General features: G+C 45.9%; 1 protein-coding gene across 11 annotated transcripts in view; it reads right to left on the bottom strand.

The window, feature by feature from the left end:
* Positions 1-2,613: 2,613 nt before the first annotated feature.
* The window catches only part of FUBP3 (far upstream element binding protein 3), a 41,023-nt gene continuing 21,642 nt past the window's right edge, over positions 2,614-21,994 (bottom strand). For 6 of the 11 annotated variants that reach the window (XM_075170528.1, XM_075170529.1, XM_075170533.1 and 3 more), the window contains 11 exons: positions 21,315-21,413; positions 19,184-19,288; positions 18,688-18,790; positions 17,917-18,017; positions 16,486-16,627; positions 11,622-11,782; positions 10,692-10,765; positions 10,133-10,209; positions 5,976-6,047; positions 5,122-5,249; positions 2,614-3,983 (listed from right to left, as the gene is read on the bottom strand). In XM_075170528.1, coding sequence (XP_075026629.1) covers positions 3,975-3,983; positions 5,122-5,249; positions 5,976-6,047; positions 10,133-10,209; positions 10,692-10,765; positions 11,622-11,782; positions 16,486-16,627; positions 17,917-18,017; positions 18,688-18,790; positions 19,184-19,288; positions 21,315-21,413 — 1,071 coding nt within the window. In that variant the 3' untranslated portion in view covers positions 2,614-3,974. The remainder of the gene's footprint in view (positions 3,984-5,121; positions 5,250-5,975; positions 6,048-10,132; positions 10,210-10,691; positions 10,766-11,621; positions 11,783-16,485; positions 16,628-17,916; positions 18,018-18,687; positions 18,791-19,183; positions 19,289-21,314; positions 21,414-21,994) is intronic. The other 5 variants (XM_075170536.1, XM_075170530.1, XM_075170531.1 and 2 more) reach the window with 3 other exon arrangements.

The raw sequence follows: 21,994 nt of genomic DNA, 5'->3' as shown, positions 1-21,994 counted from the left end.
TAACTCGCAATGTCCATAATGTAGTTCGTTCTCAAATCATGCAAAATTAAAGAAAGTATTTTAGATTATCTTAAAGTCTCCCCTCTGCTCCCAAAATAGCCTTTGCCTGTTCAGGCACACCGAATATAGAGCACAGGAGAGCATCGGGGTCATCGTGAACCCAACAAGATGCTTTAGTGACGTGCTTTTTCGGGCTGCTGCTCAGAAACGGCTTGCAGAAGGATCGCAATAAATTTCTACTTAGAAAGAAGTCTCTGTGCCCGAAGAGCGGGGCAGGTGCCGCACAGCCCGGGCAATCCCTCGGGACATGGGGCCGAGGCGCCCGCGCCCCCCCGGGAAAGACGCGCTGCTGGATATAACTGCGATGGATTCATGCCGGGGGGAGCGAAGCCATCGTGTGCCTGTGCCGAGGCCTCGGGAAGGGGATCGTGCTTGAAGGAAGGAATATTATTTGTAAAGGATAGGAAAGAGCAGGAGCTGATGAGCCGAGGCTGCAGACCTCCCGCCGGGGCACTCACCTGGGATGTCCTTCAGCTCCGGTTCCTCTGTCCCCAGACGCCGCGCTCCGGAGGCAGAGTGGTCCCCAAACTGAAGGTCTTCTTACGGGAGCTCCTCGCTGTCCCCCGGGATTAACACACGGACATGGCCCCGTGCCGGGCACTGGTCCCCTGCGAGGAGGAAAAGGCTGTGCCGTCCCCACCGCTGTTCACAGACCCCAAAGCCCCAAACGTGGCCCACATGCCGGCTCCTACGCGGCACCTCGGGGACCTGCCCTGCTCCTGACAGCATCCAGTTTCTGCCCAAGGGGCAGACAAACCCTCCCTGCCACAAAAACTAATGCAGTCAGTGCTTAATCCACTTTATTTGAGGATTAAATTTGCCCAGAGCTGAGCGGTTCCTCTCTTGGAGACCACAGACTTGGCTTGAAGGCACCTCAGCAGCTTCTGGGCTGCACAACACACCTGAGCCAGGAGACAGGAGGAGCTGCCTACAGACCCCAGAGTGAAACACGAGGTGCCCTGGCCAGCTCTGGGGTGGGATTGACTGTCACACCAACCCCCAGGACCCCCTGGACAGCCAGAGACCCCGACGGCAGCAGGGCTGGAGCGCGATTTGGAGGAACCCAGAGGTCACCCGCCCCTCACGAGGTGCCAAGGCATCTCTTCGCCTCCTGCCCTGCCCCTCTCCAGCCCATCGTGGACTCACAACAGAAAGAAGTTTAATGGCTGCGGCCCCTCCGGCCCGAGCAGGCAGCAATAATGGAAAACAAATTGCTGAACTTGGGAACGTTTCAAGCACTTTAGCGTTCCAGGACACCAGACTGCTGATGAAAACCCAGCTTTGCAGGCACCATCTTAATGACAGGCCAAATTTCAAAGGCTTGCAAACTATTTCTTTTGCTGCCCCACCCCCTCAATAAAAGGTTGCATCAGAAAGAGATATTTCCATAATTTATAGTATGGGTATTTCACTGGGGAGACTCACTAATCTGTACTTACAGATACATTTAAGAAAATGCATCCTCCCACAATCCTGTGCCATTTACGACTATTGGCACAATCTGTAATACTCAGTCTTCAATTAAGGGACACCTTAGGGTTCATTATCACACAATTGCTCCCTGTGAACCATGCCAAATGCTGTTTTGGCACAGAGCTTGGAAGATGAATTAGAAGGAAGTCTTCTCGGTAATGCCCGCTCCCAATTCCCATCAGCAGCCTTTATGCCCTCCTCTAGCCATTTTTTCCCCCCTCTCCCCTCTTTCCAAGTGGCTTTTACTATCCCATCTTTCAATGTCTCTCTTGATTCTCTGGAGGTATATTTAGAGATGCTACATCTCCTTTTCTTCCGGCTCTCAACATGCCTCCCGCTCCCTGCCTTGCAGATGGGATCTTCTTCCCTCCCTCCCTCCCCCCGTCCGTAACTCCCCTGCAGCTGGCTGGGGCGCGGTGGATGGAGCTATTTTAGGTTGGAGGAGCACAAAACTCACGTTTTGCAAGAAAGGGACCTTTGAAGGGGCTAGAGGTGTCGCCAAACTTGGCCTGAATACAACTAAAAGTGACTGCTCCTTAGCACCCCTAATAGATGAGAACGGCCAGAGCCCTGACCCTCCGCACCCCTCTCCCGCCCCGGGCCAGCGCTGCTCCAGCAACCCCGTTTGCAGGGAGGGCACAGGATGGAGGGCGAGCCCTGGACGGATTCAGCCGCAAAGACAAAGTTGTGGAAGAGCAACAAGTTCAGGGTATTAAAACTAGGGGCTGCCGCCTCCTCGACGAGCAATAAAACATTTATACTGCTGTAGATCCATGCTTCTTCTGGCTTATAGAAAACTTCCCTTTTCTAAAACAGCTCTTTCTGGCCCAAAGAGCTACAATTACAGCACCTTATTGTGGAAATCCTCGGTGTCACGGTGCCAAGAGACACTTCGACGTGACATTAGTAGAGTTTCGCTAGAATTAAGGCTCAAGCTGACTTCACTGATCATCCCAAACTACTCGGGCGACACAGCGCGAGCACGAAGGCGAGAGAATCCAGGAGTCTGCGGGCTGGCGGCTCGCTGCGCGGGGACCTCGGCAAGCGGAGGGGGAGAAACTGAGCAAAACAGACTGGAAATACTTCACCCACAAGACACCTTGTGGAAATTTTATTATATAGAGTGTAAAATGCAACTGTCAGTCAAATAAAAAGAACACTTTTTGTTTTTTTAAACACCATGCTCAACATTATCCAATTGCGTTTCTTTATAGTTAGACATTTCAAGCATAAGGAAAAATAAGGAAAGAACCCAAGAACAGTAACTTCAGTACATTTCAAAACGGAATGTCCCGCAGGGCAATTAAAAATGCAAGAAAAAATAGCTTCAATTCCGTTTTTCCTTTAAAAATACACTGTTATCTGTACAAGAAACACTACAGTAAACATTGGAAATCATATTATCCCTTTTATTAAATCAAAATTATTTAGCGCATACTGTGGTTAATACTAGATTCATTTATTTCTCTAGGTAATTTGACAAATATTAGATAAGAAAATATTTAAAAGAAATGAAAAAGCAAAAAACACCTTGGAATTAAAAAATAGTTACTACCTTTTATATGGTTTTATGTTCCACAGTGTTTGTTAAAGGTACTAATAGCAGATTCATTTTAATATTAAAAATAACAGTATTTATATTTCTGAGAGCATAGAGGAAAGTTTTTTTTTGCTTTGTTTTTTTTTTTTTTTTTTAAACAAGCTTGGAGGTCTTAGATACATAAATGCAACTAGCAATGGAGACATGAAAAAATGTATTGCTAAAAAAATTAACACATTTTTATATTACCCCTTTAGACTCTAAAAATTATACAAACCCTACAAAATGCCCCCCCACCCATAACTTGCCTGACAGCAAAACAGTAACTGTCTCAATACAGAATTCACATAATTAATTACAATACATATCATAGTTCAGTTTTTAAAAAATGCAATAAAATCAAAGACAGCCAAGATACAAGAAATTAGAAGTAAAACATTTAATGAATTTACATATTTAAGAATATTTAAATACTGTTTAAAATTTTTTTTTCTTTTTAGGATTTGTTACATACCACCTAAGACTTCCAAGCCACTCTTTCTGTTGCAACAGAAAAGATCGAAAATTAAAAGGAAAAAACACACAAAAAACCACATGTTGAAATGTCACAGCTCTGGGGTGCGTTTTGGTGCCTGCAAATTCTCTGGCTTCTCTCCAAAAAGAATCCCGGAGGTTTTTTTACAAATTTGGAAACAAAATTACCAGCATGTCCATAAGTTTAGTACATTACTAATTGTTCCTGATTCTTAGAAAAGTTCAGTATAGATTATCCTACAACTAGTGTTTCACAAACAAACAGAAAAGTCTTCATCAAAATGTTGCAAATCTAGAAACCTCTGTTACAAAAAGGTTTTCTTCCACAATGATTCCAAGAAAAAAAAATTGCCACGAAGACCTTGTTCTACTGCTCCTAGAGAGAGAGAGGGGGGAAAAAAGGAGAAGTTACTCAGCGGCAGAAAATTCTTAACGCTGTCGAGCCCTCCTCCCCCGACAGACAGGTCTCTCATTCCCCGTTCCAGCCGAGCAGGATATATACCTCAAACAATGCTTCAAACCGCTATCGAAGAGATCTCTGCCCTAACGCCTGCTATCCCTGAGCTCTCCTTCCAGGAGTTCGTGCCTCTTATCGAACAAGATCTCTCTTCTCTAGAGGGCCAGACTTTGAGAGAGGAATGAAGAGAACTCCCTTTTATCACCGCTTCTAGGTCACACTTGGCCAGCGCCCGCGGCAAGCGCCGATTCCTGCACCTGGCTCGCCCCGCTCGACCTCGGCGGTGCCGGAGAGCGGCAGCGGGGAGGCTGCAGCTGCCTGAGGACGGTGCTGGCTCCCCGCACCGCCTGCATCCAGACCAGCTTCTGCTCCGAGGAGCCGGAGTGAAAAACACGGTTCAGTGGGGAGAAGCGTCTGATCCCACTTAGTATTTTGCCAAATACTAAGTCATTCGCTCCGCAAACCCAGTGCTCAGGAAAGCCCTGTGGGTACGATCAGGATAAATCCCACACAACCCTCCGGTGGTCTGAGTGACAGGTGAGGTGAGATTTTACTTGGCAGCTGGTTAATCCAAATCATTTTTCAACAGTTTTCCCCTCCCTCTCAGGGCAGGCTGCTCCCTCCCCAGGCAAGCGCACAGCTCCTGTCCTACCACAAAGTTTGCAAGAGAAAAGGCAAAGCCTGCACACGTGGTCCCGGATTGCACAATGTGCCAGTGTTGCGCTACCTTGCCAGCCTGGCTCCATCACTCCTTTTACTTTAATTCCCCAAAGCCACAAAACAGCCTGGGGGTTATGAGGAAAGGCCCCCAAGAGAAACAAATAACCTCCCAGTCCTCTCCCTCTCACCCTGTACAGGGAAATAAGACTCTGATGTTGAGACAACACGACAGGGAGGAGTGAGCAATTTCTCACTTCTGTGATCGCTTCGTCAGCCACAAAATATCTCCCTGCTTCACCACGTGAACCCAAAGCAGCGTCCCCCCACCAGGGCAAGGCCAACGTACCCAGTTCCCCAAGGGAAAGAGCAGTGGGGTTCAGGGAACACGAATACAGACCTGGCTGTGGGCCTGAGCCTGCCCTAGTGTCTGCCCATAGTAGGCAGCCTGCTGTCTGTAATACTCTGCCCAAGCCATTGTGTAGTCCGGCTGGGAACTTGCCTGAGAAGCAGCACTGGCAGCATGACCTGGAGGAAAAGAAGGGAAAAGGGAGAGATGAGCAATTCAGTAGGGCCAAGCCCAGGCTTAGGATCTCCTTTTGTAAAGCTTAAAGAAGAGCCAGCCCCCTTCCGACAGCTGCAGACATCTGAAAGAGCGACACCAGCTATCTGCTGTTTGGGTACGACAGGACAGGCTTTGAGCTGGCTTGCAAGTTACAAGCCAATGGCAACCAGAAAGAGTTAAGAGACTGTTCCTGTGGCTGCAGGGACAGGGTCTGACGGCCTGCACCCTCATCCTTGGCCCGAAGGCTCCAGCAGCACGGTGTCAAATGCAAATCCAGAAGTCGGCATCACACGCTTCTTAACAGAGTGGAGAAAGCCAGGCCCATGTTTTTCCACATGCACAGAGCTCTCCTACCCTCTCAACAATCCAGCTTCAGCTTTCTGATTTTTGTTTGCATCAGGTCTTGCTGTGCGCTATGTTTTCCCCAGGCAGGCCAACTGCCAGCGTGGACACGAGGTCTACTGTGGTTCAATGGGAGCACTTCTCCCCAGGCACAACAGCAGACAGCATGACTGAGAGCTTTCAGTGGGAGAACTACATGCACCATCACCAACAGGAGAGGACCAAAGGGGTTTTGTAGAGGACTGGAAGCTAGTAATGGCAGGGGATGGAGACGCAAGTCATCGGATTAGAGTTAACTCTGTTTACAACAAGAGTTGATTCATCTCCAATAACCCTGTTTCACTCACTCTGTTTTTTGAAATACTCCTCCCATGCTTTGCTGTAATCGGGATGGCTGTTCTGCTGCTGGCTCTGTTGGCCTGTGCAAAGATGACAACAAGGGGCACGTCAATATGGAACAGGTGACAGTTTCCAGCCAGTGACATCTACCTTTCCACTAGACAGGCCCTGGACCTATCTCAGTTGCCCAGACTTCACACTTCAGCTTCCACCTTTCTACAGTGTTGGGCATCTTCAGTTCAGGGAAAGCTGAGGAAAAGCTCAAGTTCGTGATTTCATCTCACCTGTGCCCTGTTAAAGGGCATTCAGCCAAGTCTCCCCCATGCTGGAACCTGCTCAAGCCAAAGAACATTTGCTGGGAGCTGCTCAGTTTGCGTATCAACCACCCTAGGCCGTCAGTCCACTCCCACCTAGCACAGGGATGGAGGGTTCGAACCCCTGACAGAACTGAGACCTGTCCCCTCCACCTCCAGCCATGGAGCTGCCAAGGAAACGGCCATGTCTGGAGTCATCTCACTTGGTTTTCAGGGGTCTGCATCCTTCACCCCCACTCTCACCAGCAGAGCACATCTGAAGGAGCCCCGACGGGCAATGCCTGTACAACGTGCCCACACACGAGCCTCCAGGGTAGCATCTGCCCCAGCACGCAGCTCCGGGGTAGCCAAACTGCTACTGGCTGCAGAGTCCTCAGGACCGAAGGGAGCCGTGAGCCCTGCACAAAGCACAGCCAGCTCCATCTGCCCTCAGCACTACCCCCACACGCGCTGTCCAGAGAGGCATCCACAACACCCTCCTAACAGCCACGACTGGCTCTGCGGCACGGTCTCCAGACTCCCGCACGGCACTAAGATAAGCAGTGCCAATGCCTGCACTTAGAGCAACCTCGCAGACCCCAAAACCTTGGTCTAGGAGAGACTCCCCCTCTTTGAAGCACTAAGACACCTTCAATCCAGCACGTCTAAGTGCTGTTGCAGGGGAGAGTCCAGCCAGCTGGGTGCAGAGGCGGGATGCCCGCACTTCCCTTAGTCACACGCAGAGCAAAGAGCCCTCAGCCAGACACGCAGCAAACAAAAAAAAAAAGCCCTGAACAGAAAACACAGCAATTAGAAAACTGCAGAGAGAGGCAGGCACAGCGAGAGCGGGAGTGCTGAGCACGAGCCACTACGCACACGGACGGCAGGCAAGGAGAGGGGACTCGCGTGGAGGAGAGCTCTCGCCGGCCCATCCAGCCGCCTGTGCTCCACGCACAGCCCTCGCCGGCCGAAGGGGGGCTTTGAAGTGGGGGGAAGGGGGAATATAATACACTGCAAGTGTGAAGTGGGTGGAGGGAACAGGGCAGCAGTGTCCTGTCCAGGGGCATAAAAGCGGGTTAAAAGACTTGACCAACGCTACAAGTCAGGACCTTTTCTGGCAGAGGTCAAGGCTGCCTCAACTGTCCACCTGCTAATGCCAACAAAGGACCTCCTTCAATGCCTTTTCTTCTAGGAGAATTACAGTCCGCAGCAGGCTGAAAGGACACGCAGCTAAATGCATTTCACAGCAAAATGTTTCCCCAGCCAGTTAATTTATTTAAGATGGGGGAAGTAATTAAAATCTAAATACATGTGTAGGGGGTGGGGGTCTGCCCCTCCTCCCACAAGGAGGGCACTCTCGAGTCTGTCCCTAGGAAGCCTGCTCCGAGAACGACTCAGCCGGCTCTTTGACAGGGCTAGCAGAGCCGCGAACAAACGGGCTGCAGCACTCGGGGAAGGGACCCTTCACAAGACTGTTTTCAAATCAAAACTTAAAGTGCAAAAGCAGGTATTTACCTAGTTTCTTATAATAATCCTCCCACGCCTTGGTGAACTCCACCTGGCCTGACTGGGTACCATTGTGATCTGTAGCAGAAGAAAGTGGTGAAGGCTGCTTAAAGCACACCATTACCTTGTCTGTCCTCTCTCCTTACCAAGACTGCCTTCAGTATGCCTGGCTACAAACAGGAACATGGAGGATCCTAAGTAGATATGGAACTAGAGAGCCAACGTTTTCTATCAGGTTCCACAGCAGAAATAAAACATCTGCCCCCAAAACACAGCCTTGTGGTACTAAACCCATACAGGGGAAGGATAACGGCAAGGAAGGATGCTTCACTCGTCTTGGGAGCCACCAGAAGCCTGACAAACTCATTGCAAAGCAGTCGTCATCGGGATACAAGCTGTATTATCGGTAATCAGGGGATTCAAAGCGTCTGTGCTTCTTATACCAGGCTCCAAAGCCAGGAGGTGTGAGCTTGAGACATGACTGTATGTTGCAGGAAGGGAGATTTTTTTCTCCAGTGGCTGGTGGGCAGGATAAGAGGATGTTTCAGGGAGGTAAGAAAGAAGATTAAGTTACTAAGGTGAGTTTCTAAAGGCATCTTGCAAGGCAAATAGCGATACACATTTCATAAGCATTTATTCAAAGGCTTTATGGGAAGATAAAAATGACATTTTTTGTAGAGCTTTCCCTGCTGCACTGACTGCTCTGCTTCCCAAAGCTCAGGGAAGTCCAGTGCTCTTGGGAGTGCACAGGAGTAACAATTTTTCCTGTAAAAGAAGCCAATGGGAAAATACTCTTCTTCAGTACCATACTATTCCACTCCTGTACAAAAAAGTCCTTTCAAGCTCACCATTGCATTTTGCTGTCCTGAAAATAGAACAACTATTGACCTTCTACAAGGTCCCTAGAGCTCAAAGGGAAAGTAATGATTTTTGTAATTTTTTGTAATTTTTTTTGTAATTGTTAAGGAGTAGGACTCTTCCAGATGCATTTTTTTGAGAGTTGAACACACACTTCACATGCAGGGTTCCTAGGTCCTACTGTAGCACACATTTTAGAAGTGCACTAAGTTAACAATGCAGCATTGAGGATTTCCAAATTTCATATATGCACAATTTCATAAACATTAAAATGTGATTAGTGTTAGAGGGAATCACAAGTGCAATTGCAAGCATTGCTCCTCCAACATTTCCTCTCAGACACCTCAAAGGGTGGGAATTTATACTGAAGTTAATAATCTACTTCATTGCTAAATCAGCCTTAGCACTGAAAAGCACCTTTCATTAAACCCCTTTAAAATTACCCCCCCACACTTTTTGGTGCTTAGCTTTAGTTTTCACAAGACTAGGCCATCAAAAAACTCATAATTCTTAAAAAATTGTGATTGAAAAGTGTCTGTTGAACATTACTGCCCATCACATGAGCTCTGAGATTACCAAGCAGACTGTGAACCTGCTCTGGCTGTTGAAGACACAGGATGATGCAGCTACCAACATCACCACTAGCATTTACTACCTCAATTATTCTAAAAAGGGGGACTCCTCATTCCAACCTGCTGAATTTTGACTGAACAGGGTATTAGGAAGAAATGCCACTTCAAACCTTGAAGAATAACAGCCACCCTGACTCAGTGCTGCTGGCTTGAAGCGGAAAGCCCAGCAGCAGGGGTGATCTGGGTTCAGTTTTTGAACTCATGACTAAAGACATGTGTGCACTGTTTGTTGCTTTTTTTTTCATTTATTTAAAGCTGGTTATCCCGCTGGCCTCATTCTGAGCATTTAGCACTGTGGAGGCTGAGCAGTTCTCATCAGCTCTCAAAAGGAAAAAAGGGGAGACTGCTACAGCCAGCGTGGATGAACCAGGATAGAAACTGTGCCTATCCTTTCTTCCATTTTCTGCATCTTCTTTCCCAGTCTTTCTATCAGACTGGGAGTTGAACAGTGAGAAGAGCTCATAAGGAACATTTAAAAAAGAAAATAAGCAAGAACTGATGAGGTCAAGGACAAAGAGATGGGAGGGCTCACCACCAGACACAGTGTGCCTGGTTAGGGGGAAGTGGGTTGGCCAGTGCTTGCCTGGAGAATCCTGGCAGAAGAGAGCCTAAGGCAGAAACGTTTTTGTTAGGAACAGACAGCAAGGACCGAGTTTCCAGACAAAGACAGCAGAAACAAGCAGTAAGCAGTTAAGTGCACAAAAAGCGTTACGGTTTTCGTTACAGGTTATTCTGAGCTCAAACACCACAGCACGCCTCCACACACCTCTGCTGCTCAGGAAATTATTTTGCTGTTTTCACACAAATGGTCTCACGGGTGAACCTGTGTTTTGCAGGCACGAAGCAGCAATTGCAAACCAGGTCCTAGACACTTACTTGGGACTTGCTGTCCAGGCTGCTGCCACGTCTGGTAGGTACTGCCCCAACCCTGCGTCATGAACGCCTGAGGACCACTGCAGAGGACAAAAAGACACGCTGAAGTAGACAATAAAATTCTTAACAGGCCACATACATGAAGTTGCCCACTGCTGAGCAAACAGGTGAACATGAGAACAAAAGGAAATGCTGTGTAGGTGTGACTGCTGGATATTGGTCCTGATATTGGTCTGTTCATGAAGCCAAGATGAAGACACATCATACTGAACAGCACTCCTTCTCCTGTATGCAGTTCAGGCTTCTTTCCATGCTCTCACTGCACTAGAGACAGGAATTTTGGACACGCCAATACCTACCTTGTTTATAATTTAATAGCTAAAGTCCTTCCTGTAGTCAGGTTTAAAGGATTAATCTCACTTGCTACTTGCTTCTGAACACTCACTTTTTAAAAGGCTCCACTTATACATCACCCCTTCAAGGCCCTGCACCCTTCTCCCAGTGCTTTTATAGCTCCCAGGCATTCCCCACAGCCCATCCGTGATGAGATAGAGAAGCTTACTTTTGATGAGGTGTAGCGGGTGCTTGGCTGAACGGACTTTGACCAAATCCTCCAGGTCCACCCATGCTGGTACCCTGTCACAGAATCCACAAATATTTAATGCCAGCTCTAGGCACAAGGTGGAGGCAGCTAGTATGAGCAGTAAGAAAGAGAAGACAGCCTGGGACACGTTCCGCTAAACCCCAGCAACTGAAAGAAGTGACTGATTCTCCAAGAACGAAGTTCTCAGGACTGTCAGCACACTCCAGGAGCCCAGCTTCAAAAGCAATTCCAGCCACCCCACAAAGGGGCTAACAGGACTACAGCACAGTTGGAAGCTTTCCTTTGAACAACTTGGATCCTGAGGTTGATATCAAGCATTCTCCTCTCAGGCAATTCAGCATAAATGTTGCTTTTCAGCTTTACCATGCCCCAGTTCAGTATTTTCTACACTTTTTTTTATCCAAGTCTCCCCCTTCAGTAGTACTCCAGCCTGACATTATTAAGCTTCAATACCACAGCACTGCATTAAGTGGAAGATAAGTCATCCTGGATTTACCGGAGCAAGGAGTTCAGTATTACTTTCAGGTTGATGATGCCAGGATTGTGTCATTCTCACGCAGTGACACTATTGCCTTCCCTTCAAAAAAATCTCCTTTGACAGCCTTCTCATACCTTATTATTGCTGTTCTTCCCTCTCATACAGCTGCACACTACCCTCGATTATGTCAGCAAACAGTCAGATCCTTCTGGGACCACAGCAAAAATTAGTCCAATGGATGCTGGAGGGCCAAAGTTCAAGACAGCTGCTAACAGGCAAATGGTTTTGAAGCTGAATAACGTAAGCATGTGTATTCTGTGCCATCCTGCAAGTCCAGGCCTACATGTACCCAAGAATGAAAACATCACATCTGGAAGAGACAGACGAAGATCAACAGAGATGGAACTTACACCAACTTTCTCATCTATGAGATGTCTAGCGAGTTCAATTTGCTGGGGAACTCCTCTGATTGTAAATATTCGTACACCAGGGTCTGTGTTTGGAGGTGGGTTTCTCTGGAGCTCCACATGGGCTCCCGACTGCTGATTTATGCTCTTGATGTTCTCACCACCTGAAGAAAAGAAAACAAAGATACAAGAAGGGATATTCAGCATCTCTTTCCATAAAAGCATATCAAAGTCAGGTTCTGGTAATGGAATATAGTTTCAACTACCTTCTGCTTGCCTCAAGGAAGGTGGGCTGAGGATGGCAACAGCATAAGAAACCACAGTACCTGAGCTCATGTTGCTCCTTTAAACTGCCTCATAAGCATGACCTGAAACTGTGAGCTACTGCAGTGGTGTTTGGGGTCATGGATGGTGCTCTTTTAAGAATACACACAGTCCCCCTTGTGTGCACATTACTAGGCTCCGAAGAAAATGCAGCATGGCTGAGATACACTTTGACAAACCAGATGCAAAAACTGTACTGACTGAATTCCGGTGGTTTTGCACAGGTGTTCACAATCCTCAAGAAAAGAAAATCACCTGCAACTGAAACTTTTCTTTCTTCCATGAGGCTTTTTTTTCCATCACTAGACAATTCATTCCACTAAGGCAAAAAGCCACCAGCTACCTACCTTGTAGCTTAAAAACAAAGCTTAAGCTTTCTCACAATCACGTGCTGTTCAATAGCTTATTCCCTTAAAGAAACCTCCCCGCTCATCGTGCTTTCTATTCACACCGCAGTGTACGCATCCCTCCACGCAATCGCAGTAGTGCAGGATTCCAGGCTGTCTTCCACTGTTTCAGAGTTAGTTGTGAATGCAGTGAACATATCTGGCTACTTTGCCATCTGGATACACTAGAGCATAGGAGTGCTTCGAGCAAGATGCGGCAGGGCCAGCCAAAGTAGATCTGATTTCCTGAAGACCTGCTAGGTCCCGGTCTCTTAATGAAATTTGCTTAACAAAAGCCTCAGCCAATGTTACAATGGTTCAATTCTTCTTTTGGAAGCTCACACAACTTACAGACCAGCTCCACTCAACTGGAGAAATTAAAGGGTGCGGGGAAGGAAGGAGTTTTACAACTTTTAAATCTCAAACCAAAATTCACCAGCCAAAAGGACACACAGCAAGCAGGAAAGAGAGCAAAGGAAACTAACCAGAGATTTTTGTTTGGTTTTAATTAAAAAGAGTCTCCAAAAATAATCTCCTCAATTTTGCTCGCATTTCCATTTCTATACATCCAGCACAACTTCAAAACAAACTGTGGATGTTACAGACACTTGTTCATTTCATTGTAATGGACTCGTGACCTTTTTAACATTTTAAAGCCTTCTTGGGGAAGGGAGGAGAAAAAGTTGCCAAAGGGCAATTAACTCTTTCTAAATGAATTTTTGAAGATGCATTTAACAAAAGATAATCGTGTCACATCCCTGGGCAGACAACAGGGATTGTACTGTGCAGCCAAAAGCCAACCCACTTATTTTCAGTCAAGCATGGGAAAGCGGTAAGATGAAGCTTCAAAACCAAGAAGTTTTTTTTATGTAATGCTTTTGTCTGATACAGACTTGTTGGAAGCTCTGGTTTTTACATATTGAGGTGAGATCTGAATCAACAGCCATTTCATCTGGTTGACGAAAATAGAGGACCCTTTTAGCCAACATAATTTGGATCACGAAGGAGTGGGAGAACTTCTTTACTGGGCGACAGAGGCCTAACCATAGGTTGCTACTCACACAGCAGACTAAGTTTCTCCTTCCAAAAGGGGATTAAGAATTGAAGCATTCTCAAACTGGAAGCAAGGAGAACATAGATTTCAAATCATTTCCCCATTTAGCATTCAGCACCACGTTTGTAGTGGTTGGGACTGCTTCCACATCAGGTCCCTCCTAGACCATATTGCAGGATCAAGCTAGTTGGCTCTCCAGGTTTGGTCAGAGGCTGCAAGCTCCCACCCCCCGCCACCAGGACTTGGAGCCCTTCTCCTCCTTACCCTCCAGTCTGGTACATGCCAAAGTGCTCCCTCCCATCCAAGCTATCCCAATTCAGCCTCCAGAGCACGCAAATGAAGTGACGCAGTCAACATGATGCTGCACGGTGCTGGAAGGAGTTCATCTTCCCCCATAATGAGGTGACCCGCTCGGCACATGGTGGCTGTCTATAGACGCATTCAGCAGCCCGCTCCATTCTTCTACCTGATGGGGGGCAGAAGTGATCCAAGAGTGGCCCCCCAGCTGGACGTGAAATCGTAAAGCAATTAATCAAACCTGCTAAAAGGCAGAGCTGACAAGAGCCAGGCCGGCCACGTTATCTGTCAATATTGCTGTATTTATCATGGAAATCCAGCGGGGGCCCAGAGAGGCTGCGGTTTGTTTCCAAGCACCACCAAACAGAGAAAGCGCTTGACATGTGTATGGCGCTCGTCTCCACCCTTCCTCGAGCCTTTCAGAAAAGAAAAGCTGCACCTACCCACCCTCTAGAGGAAAAAGCTACGCACAGGATTTGCAGGGAGCCGAGCACTTCTTATCAGCTCGTAAAGGCTCACACTCCCAAGCTGAGAAGTGATGCCCACGAGAAAAGGGCCCTAGATCTTCTATCATATACGCTGCAGAAATTGAGAAACTTCCTCATCTCCCTCTTTTCCCCCCTTCTCGAGTGGTGACATGGAGCTGGAAGCACAGCAGCAGTTACCTGGCCACATCACATACACTACACCCGGGGGCCCAAGATACCCATTGCTTGGGTGCTAACCTCAGACCAAGCTACGCGGGCCCACAGGACTCGGCCAGATTTTACAGAGAAGGCTAACAGCCAAGTCCTGCATCACTTGCATTCCCCAGGGCGGGGAAGCAAATGCTTTACAATTGGTCACTGTTAAGAAAACCCCACTAACATCCCCTCTCCCCTACACTGCCCCACAGGCAGTGGGAGAAGAAACAAGAAGCAGCAGGTGCCTTGCATCAACATATGGAGAGCGTAGTACATCCATCCTGGTCCAGGCCCCAAAAGGCAATGCCACAGTCATCACTCACTTGACAAAAATGAAGGCTGCAATAGACTAAGAGCATAGGCACTGTAAGAACACCGATTACAAGGTGGTATTACAAAGCTACAAGCACTCAAATCACCATACAACTAGTAATTAGTCACTCCAGAAAGCTTCTGATCTGGCCGGGTAAGAATCCCTATTTTGCTGTTGTGGAAACAAAGGTAAAAAGCTACCCTTCACCCCCACGGTGAGCCTGTGCCAGGCCTTGCACTTGAATGCTAGGACATCCAACTCCGCTACCTGCATTTATCTTTTCAGCACACAGTGCTCTCTGTAGTCACAAATGCTCCACTTCAGTGCACTGCTGAACAACAAGTGACCTTTTCTGATCCTTTATTAAGGATGACTAATGGATACAGCAATAAAGTTTCATTATAATTTTATTTTTCCATACATATTACTCTCACTTGTGGGCTTAAAATTTGCTTTGCTTGATCTTTTGCCCAATTGGACTGTTCAGTGAGATCAAGCACAATTGCTCTGCAATTTCTGCATAATGGGGAGAGCAGGTGTTTTTTCACATTGAAAAAAGTTTTCAGGTTTGTGAACAGGTTTACGGCAAAGAACAACACCTGAAAATAACTGCAGATACACTGCTGACATGCCTGTGTCCCATATCTGTGTCCCCTGTCATCCAAAAAGGCAGCAGTTCAGGGTGCCACAGGGGCCAGACCCACGGAAGGGAGCAAGTGAGGTGCAGCAGGGTTGGGCAGCAGGGGAAAGAGGCCACAACGCATTTCATTGCGAGCTCGCTCCTGCCCAACAGGACGGCAGAAAACTAAATGTCACTGAAACATGGCACAATGCCCTCAAGTCTCTGCCTCCTTTACCGCTGTAGCTAATCTGTTCCTATTCTAATCACCTCACCTTTGCTGAGGCTAAAAGCCAACTGTGATTACTTAAATACTAGTTAAGGCATATGTCATTCTTTCTGAAATAAGGAGATGGAAAAATTAAATACAAGTCCTTTGATACATCAGTGTATTAACTCAGAAGCATCGCAATAATTCAGAGTGATAGAGCTCTTCTATGTAAGTACTCTAACTAAAGTACTGCCATTACCTGCAGTGTAGCTCATGCTCTGTGACAAATTGAGACTGCTGCTGATGCTCTGGTTTCATAACTGCCTAGGGGTTGTACTGGTCCTTGAGAGGAAGGCCAGATGACTCCTCGTCCATCTCCTTAGCATGGAGAGATTCAATGGCTAAGGCAGCCACGGGGCCTCCACGCTTGTCTGAGCGAGACAAGGTGCACCAGCTTGCTCTGTAACAGGCTCAGATGCAAGCTCAGGTACGGACAAATCCTGCTCTTCACTTTATTCGTCAGACACCTCAGGTACGTGGCTGGAAGCAGCTACCATTATTACCACATTCAGAGACCTTCCATTTTATCACGTGGCACTCACAGAAATCCAGCACGACAAAATGACTGTTCTGCTTGTCCCTGATAAACTGTCCTTTAAACGAATTCTCCATAAAAAGAATCCACAAATGAACCTGCCTTTTCTCAGCCAGCTGCTGTTTTAACAAGCTTACTTGACAGCTCTGCATGAAGAGCGTCTCTTACAGATTGTGAACAAGGGCCTGGAGAGTACAATTATGAGTGAGAGCACCACAAAGAAAACAACCACAAGCGCTTATAGCTTGTTCCTATGCTGCATTCACCGGCCACTAAATACCTGCAATTACAGAAAACTCCAAAGCCTCACTGTCAGGCAGCAAGAATGCGACCATCCCGAGAGAGAAAGATTGCAAGCTCTAGTATTTAGTTTCACCGGACCTACCTTTGCCTATAACGAGACCACACTTATCGGCTGGCACCGTGTAGGTTATTTCCTGCATGCCCCCAGGTGTTCCAACACTCCAGTCCCCACGGCCACGACCTCTTCCTCGGGCGACAGCCAAGCTTCCAAAGCCATCTCGTTCCTTGGAAGGCAAAAAATTTGTATCAGTGGTTTTTTGCTGGCCCCAATGCACATTAAAAACAAAATAAAGCAAGGTAAGTTAAACTGCATTACAATCAATGGCACTGAATTAAGATATTCTTGGACTTCAGTTTCACATTCAAGATTTTGAAGCACTTTAAAGAAATGCCAAGTAACATAGGTTACAGTTGCCTTCCTGACTCAGGAAGATATTTATATTTTTTAAATGCATGCCTTTATATCTGCTGAAATAAACCTATAAACAAGCATCAACTACTAAAGGACTTTTAGTTTGTGATGGGGGCTTTCCTTAAAGCAACCAATAGATCTTGGCACTGACACACACAGAAGTTGCTTCTAAACCCTTTCAAGTGTCATTCTTTAAAGAACTGCTGGAATTACTCAGCTGAAATGCATATTTTCCAAAACTTCCAAAGGAAGCTTTTAAGTTCAAAGACACTTAAAGGACATACCTATTTTGGGTAACTGATTTCTCCAAAAGCAAAGGCCATGGGCAGTCACAGGCTACCATGACAGACCTCAGAATTTAAGTGGATTATTAAAAAAAGTATGAAATCAAGTATTCAAACCAAATATCAGGGCAAGAAGAGATATCAAGACCCACCCTTGATGGACAAATGATGCTCAGGTCTGGAATGGCCTCACACCTTTACTTCTCATTTTACAAAGGGAATATACAACCTCTTTCGTGAGTCTGCTCTACTACTTCACCCATCTTTATACTTCTTGCTCTTGGGCAATGCAATATGTTGGTGTCTTTCTTAGAGCACAGTGACCACATACGTGAGCATTCATTGCCTTCCCCTGCCTCCGACAGCCACTAGACCAGAGGACTGGAGTCTGAAGAGGAGGCACCACTGAGCACTGTTAATGCTCTGCTGTCTAAGCATTACTTAGGCCTACTGAGCAGAGCCTCCAGTCATTGTCTCACACTACTGCTGGACTCCTCTCTCCACCAGGTCACCATTTCCAAATAACCTAGGAACAACTAAACATCAGGGGTAAATGTGGAGCTACAATGAGGCCTCATAATACTGCCTGAGAATAGGAGACCTTCCCATAGCTCAGTCAGCCCATATCACATTAAAAAAAACAAATAAACAAAAACCAAACCTAGCAGCTCTGTCCTGGGCAGCAGCATGTGTGGCCTACTAGAGGGAAAATTTAACACTGCTGTTCTTCAGATGGTGGCATCCATCCACACAGCTGCATGCGTGCAGACTACATTCTCATACAAGCACTTTCCTCCCAAGAACCTCCAGAACCCACCTGTGCTGTGAGAATGAGCTCACTGATGACGTGTGCTGCGTGTTGACACCTATCGGGAAGCCCCATGACCTGTGCGACTCTTTCAGAACTAATCCCATCATCTGTGAAGAGAGGTGGCAAACACTAAATTAAAAGCAGAAAACATACACCCGCCAACAAAAGCTTCCTTCTAGCACCACCACTGCTAGCAGCATTTTCTCATAATGTAACTACCCCAAGAGCTACCTCTTCCCTCCACCTTCAGGCCCTCTTGCATGGACTGAAAGAAGACAAAACCCAACCCACGTTGCAGAGGGAACAACATTCAAAAGGCAACACTTTCAAATGTCAAAAAGCCACGAAAGAGACTGATATAATTTTAAGAGGACAAAGGCAGCTTTGATAGGTGATCAGACAGCCAAGGACCCAGAGAAAGTTACTTAGAATTAATCAACTCCTGATCCCCAAAGGCTTTAATGTCCTGAACGAGAATTCTTTAACAGAAAATGAAAGGTTTTTTGTTACTGTTATTTTGTTTATCCATATAATTACTACTCAAGATATGACTGTTGTGACATCTAATATTTGCAGGTGAGCTGTGTAAAATCTTACTCTCTGAAAACCAGAAAGTGCATGAGGAAGCAGCACATATTTAAACGGGTTTCAGAAAGAGTCACAATGCACCTTTAAATCAGGAAAGCCTAGCTGCTGTAACCTCAGATCAGATTCACTTTAGCAATCCCAAACTGGAACACTGGTCAGAAAGTAACAGCTCTCCATCCTCACACAAACCTGGTTTAAATTGAATCCTAACTCCAGCATCATTCTGAATCTTTTTGATCATTTCTCCATTTCTTCCTATCACAATTCCAACAGCAAACCTGGGCACAGAGACCTGATGGGAAAGGCAAAGCAGTATGAAAGCTCAGAGAACTAGACTGAATCACTCTGATTTTAGAAGGAGATCCTCTTAACTATGAGGACAGGCCACATTAGGGAGCTCCAGGCTACAGAACCATATCGCTTAAGAAAAACAAACATGTGGCCACCAATTCCTTCCCGGCTAAATGAACTCTGCACTACAAGAACACAGCTTAAAAAGACAATTACAAAAGTGCCATCTGGGAGTCCCTGAGAACTCCTCTTCTTTGCAGCCAGACTCACTCTTCTGGCAACAGAACACAATGCATTTAAAAATAAGCTTACAGGTTACACGTGCAATTTGATGACTTCCACCCCCTACCCATCCCACAGGGAGGTTAGCAGAGTACTCGTGAAGAAAACATACCTCTATGCTGCCTCCTCCCATTCTAGAACTGAAATCATTGCGTACGCCTCGGAAGTCTGCCTGATCTTTCTCTCGGATGATCTCCAGTACCATTTCCCTTGCTTGCTACATGGGGAAAGAAGTTACAGTTAGCTTAAAATTATTCTGCTTGCCATCTTGGTGCTAGGGCCTCAACAGTGGCTAATGGTCAGGCTTCAGGCAAAACGATCTCCATCTGCTTAACAGAAACAGCATTCTGATTTAGAATTTCTTTTACCACACTCAATGGAGATCTGCTCTTGATCGCATCTTCCATGTCTGACAAAACCTGCCAAGTGTGCAAGGTGGCAGTTTCTTGTGTGCAATTGCTTCCTTCAGTCTTTCAAAAAGGCCCTTTAGCTTTTAAAATATCTTCGATTTTTTTTTGGTTTTGTTTTGTATTTAAATTAAAGGAAGGGAAGGCCCTTTCCTACTGGATAGAACTGAAACCAACATAGTAAGGTAGAAGCTGTGGTAGCATAGCAGAGAGTATGTCCACTAAGAGCTAGAGAGCATGTACCAAGGAGGCAGGTGGGCAGCAGTGAGCTTACTGACACTCAGAAAAGTTAAGCCCAAGTCTGCAGTAATCCAGCAAGACATCTTCTGACACAAATGAATATTCTTCCTACCTACTTGCAGCCCTCAAGGCCATTCACAAGCTTGCATGTAGCCCAGCTAGTAAAACTGTACCTTGGAAATAAGCCAATAGTAGCCACCATTAAAAAAACAGCCTACACGTCAAAACCAAAGCCTTTGTTTCTCTATATTACCAGTCAAGCTTTTGACATTTTGGTTCTATTTCCAAGTTTGAGGGTCATGGGTGAATCTGACTCCTTTCACATTTTTACGTATTTTCCATGCCCCACTGGTATTTTTTTTACAGAGGGAAACAACTCAAGACATTTCAGAGATGCCAAAACAGAAATAAGGGCAATGGAGAGATTTCATAGGGATTTGAGAGAGTTAAGAAACACTGTTGCAGCATCCAGAGAATCCCACCAAACCCAAGGATTCATCAAGCTTCTTAAGTGCTTCCTAAGCGTGCTCAACTTTTCTAAGTGCCTCAAAGATCTTCCAGCCTATGCAGTCTCCATGATTGCTTGGCGTGATTTATGGCACGGAAGATGTGACAACAGCAAATCTTGCAAGGCAGAAGAAATCACCTGGGAAGTAGCAGCACTTAAAGTACGATTTGGTTAAAAGTAGCAAGACTGCCATTAAATGCCTTTTTGCATATCTATACCTCCATGATAAGTATAAGAATTTTGAAAAAAAAAAACAACCCACATTTAAATCTAAAATCCCACTTGCAATAAGAGTTTTGAAAAATACAACCCAAACATACTATCCCTGAGCAACATCAACTGTTGCGGCAATTTATGATTAGGGAGATCCTATGAAACAGAACTATTTTTATTAGAGCCAGGAATGCTAAGCTAGATTTAAGTACTTAACAAGGTATGAAAAGCACTTGCTGAGAAGTGGAACATGCCACAGCTAAACTTTAATTCTTTAATTCAAGCATTCCCATCATGCTGCAATTTTCCAGGCTCCGGCTGATCATGGGTTTTTGCTTTGAATCGCAGGTATGAACACATCTGTAGAACCCTGACACAAGGAGACTGAGGTACCAATATTAAGCAAACCCCTTGGTTTCAGGAGTTGTCATGGGTTTGGGGTTTTTTTTTTTAAATTACCTGCGTCAATTGGCTGTCTGAGATAATGAATCTTCCACAAAACTTTCTCAAATGTGTGGTTAAGCTAGTCACTAAGAACCCATTTGCTCAAGTAACATATAGCTAAGATTTTTACTTCACGGACTGGAAAGCATTTCAAAGCTACTTTCTCCAAACCCTCCTCCTCAGCTCTTCTCCTACCCGTGTCTAATATCTATGTGGAGTGAGATCTCCTAGGTTACGCTGTAAACAAGCCAACACTTGCTAGTCTGGTGTTTTAACTTGCTCTACTCAAACTTCAACCTTACAGAACAAACAAAACCAGCAAGGATCATTATATTTACAGTTGGATTCAATTCCACTAGATGCTCACAAATACGCTAAAGTTTAAATTTCTCCCGAATTCTCTGGGGCAAGTGCTTACTTTTATTACATACCTGTACTTTAAATGCATCTCCAGTAATACGGAGAGGTTTATCTGCTCCAGTAGGCAATGGACCGTCTTGGATCATAATCATTTTCACACCTGTTCGCTCCTGAAGAAAAAGCACAGAGCACTTTGCTAAGCAGAGTCCCTAAAACAAGGGACTATGTTTTGGTTACTAAACATTACGTAGGTCAAATCAGCAGCTTTACAGAACGCTACTTTAGATCTTCACGGGTACTTATAGCACAAATTCAGTAATAGTCCTAGAGTGTAAAGGACTGCCAGAAAGTGTGCTACTCCTGAAGTTCTCAAGCAGCTGAATACCTTGCAAAAAGAGAACCCCTCCACCTCAACAACTGATTTTTCAGCCCTTTCCAAAATCTGTAGCTGTCTGCATATAATAGTTATTAAGTGACCAGCCTTAAAACTGTTAGATGACAGAGGCCTAATCAGAGCACTCAAAAACTACATTTTTCACCTAGGTGCTTTTCTGAAACCCTCTATTCTTTCTTTAAAAAACTTGTACCAGATGGAGGAATAAAGAATGTCTAGGAACACAGATTTATACATAACACAACACTTTTAATTAGAAAGGGGTGGGATGAGAAAAAAAAAGAAGACACACGCCAGCTTTATCACAGATCAGCAACAGAAGAGAAGCACAGTACTCTACAACAGCATGGCTGGCAT

Source organism: Calonectris borealis, chromosome 21, assembly GCF_964195595.1.
Source record: "Calonectris borealis chromosome 21, bCalBor7.hap1.2, whole genome shotgun sequence".
NCBI lineage: Eukaryota > Metazoa > Chordata > Aves > Procellariiformes > Procellariidae > Calonectris > Calonectris borealis.
This window is presented reverse-complemented; position numbering and strand designations above follow the sequence as displayed.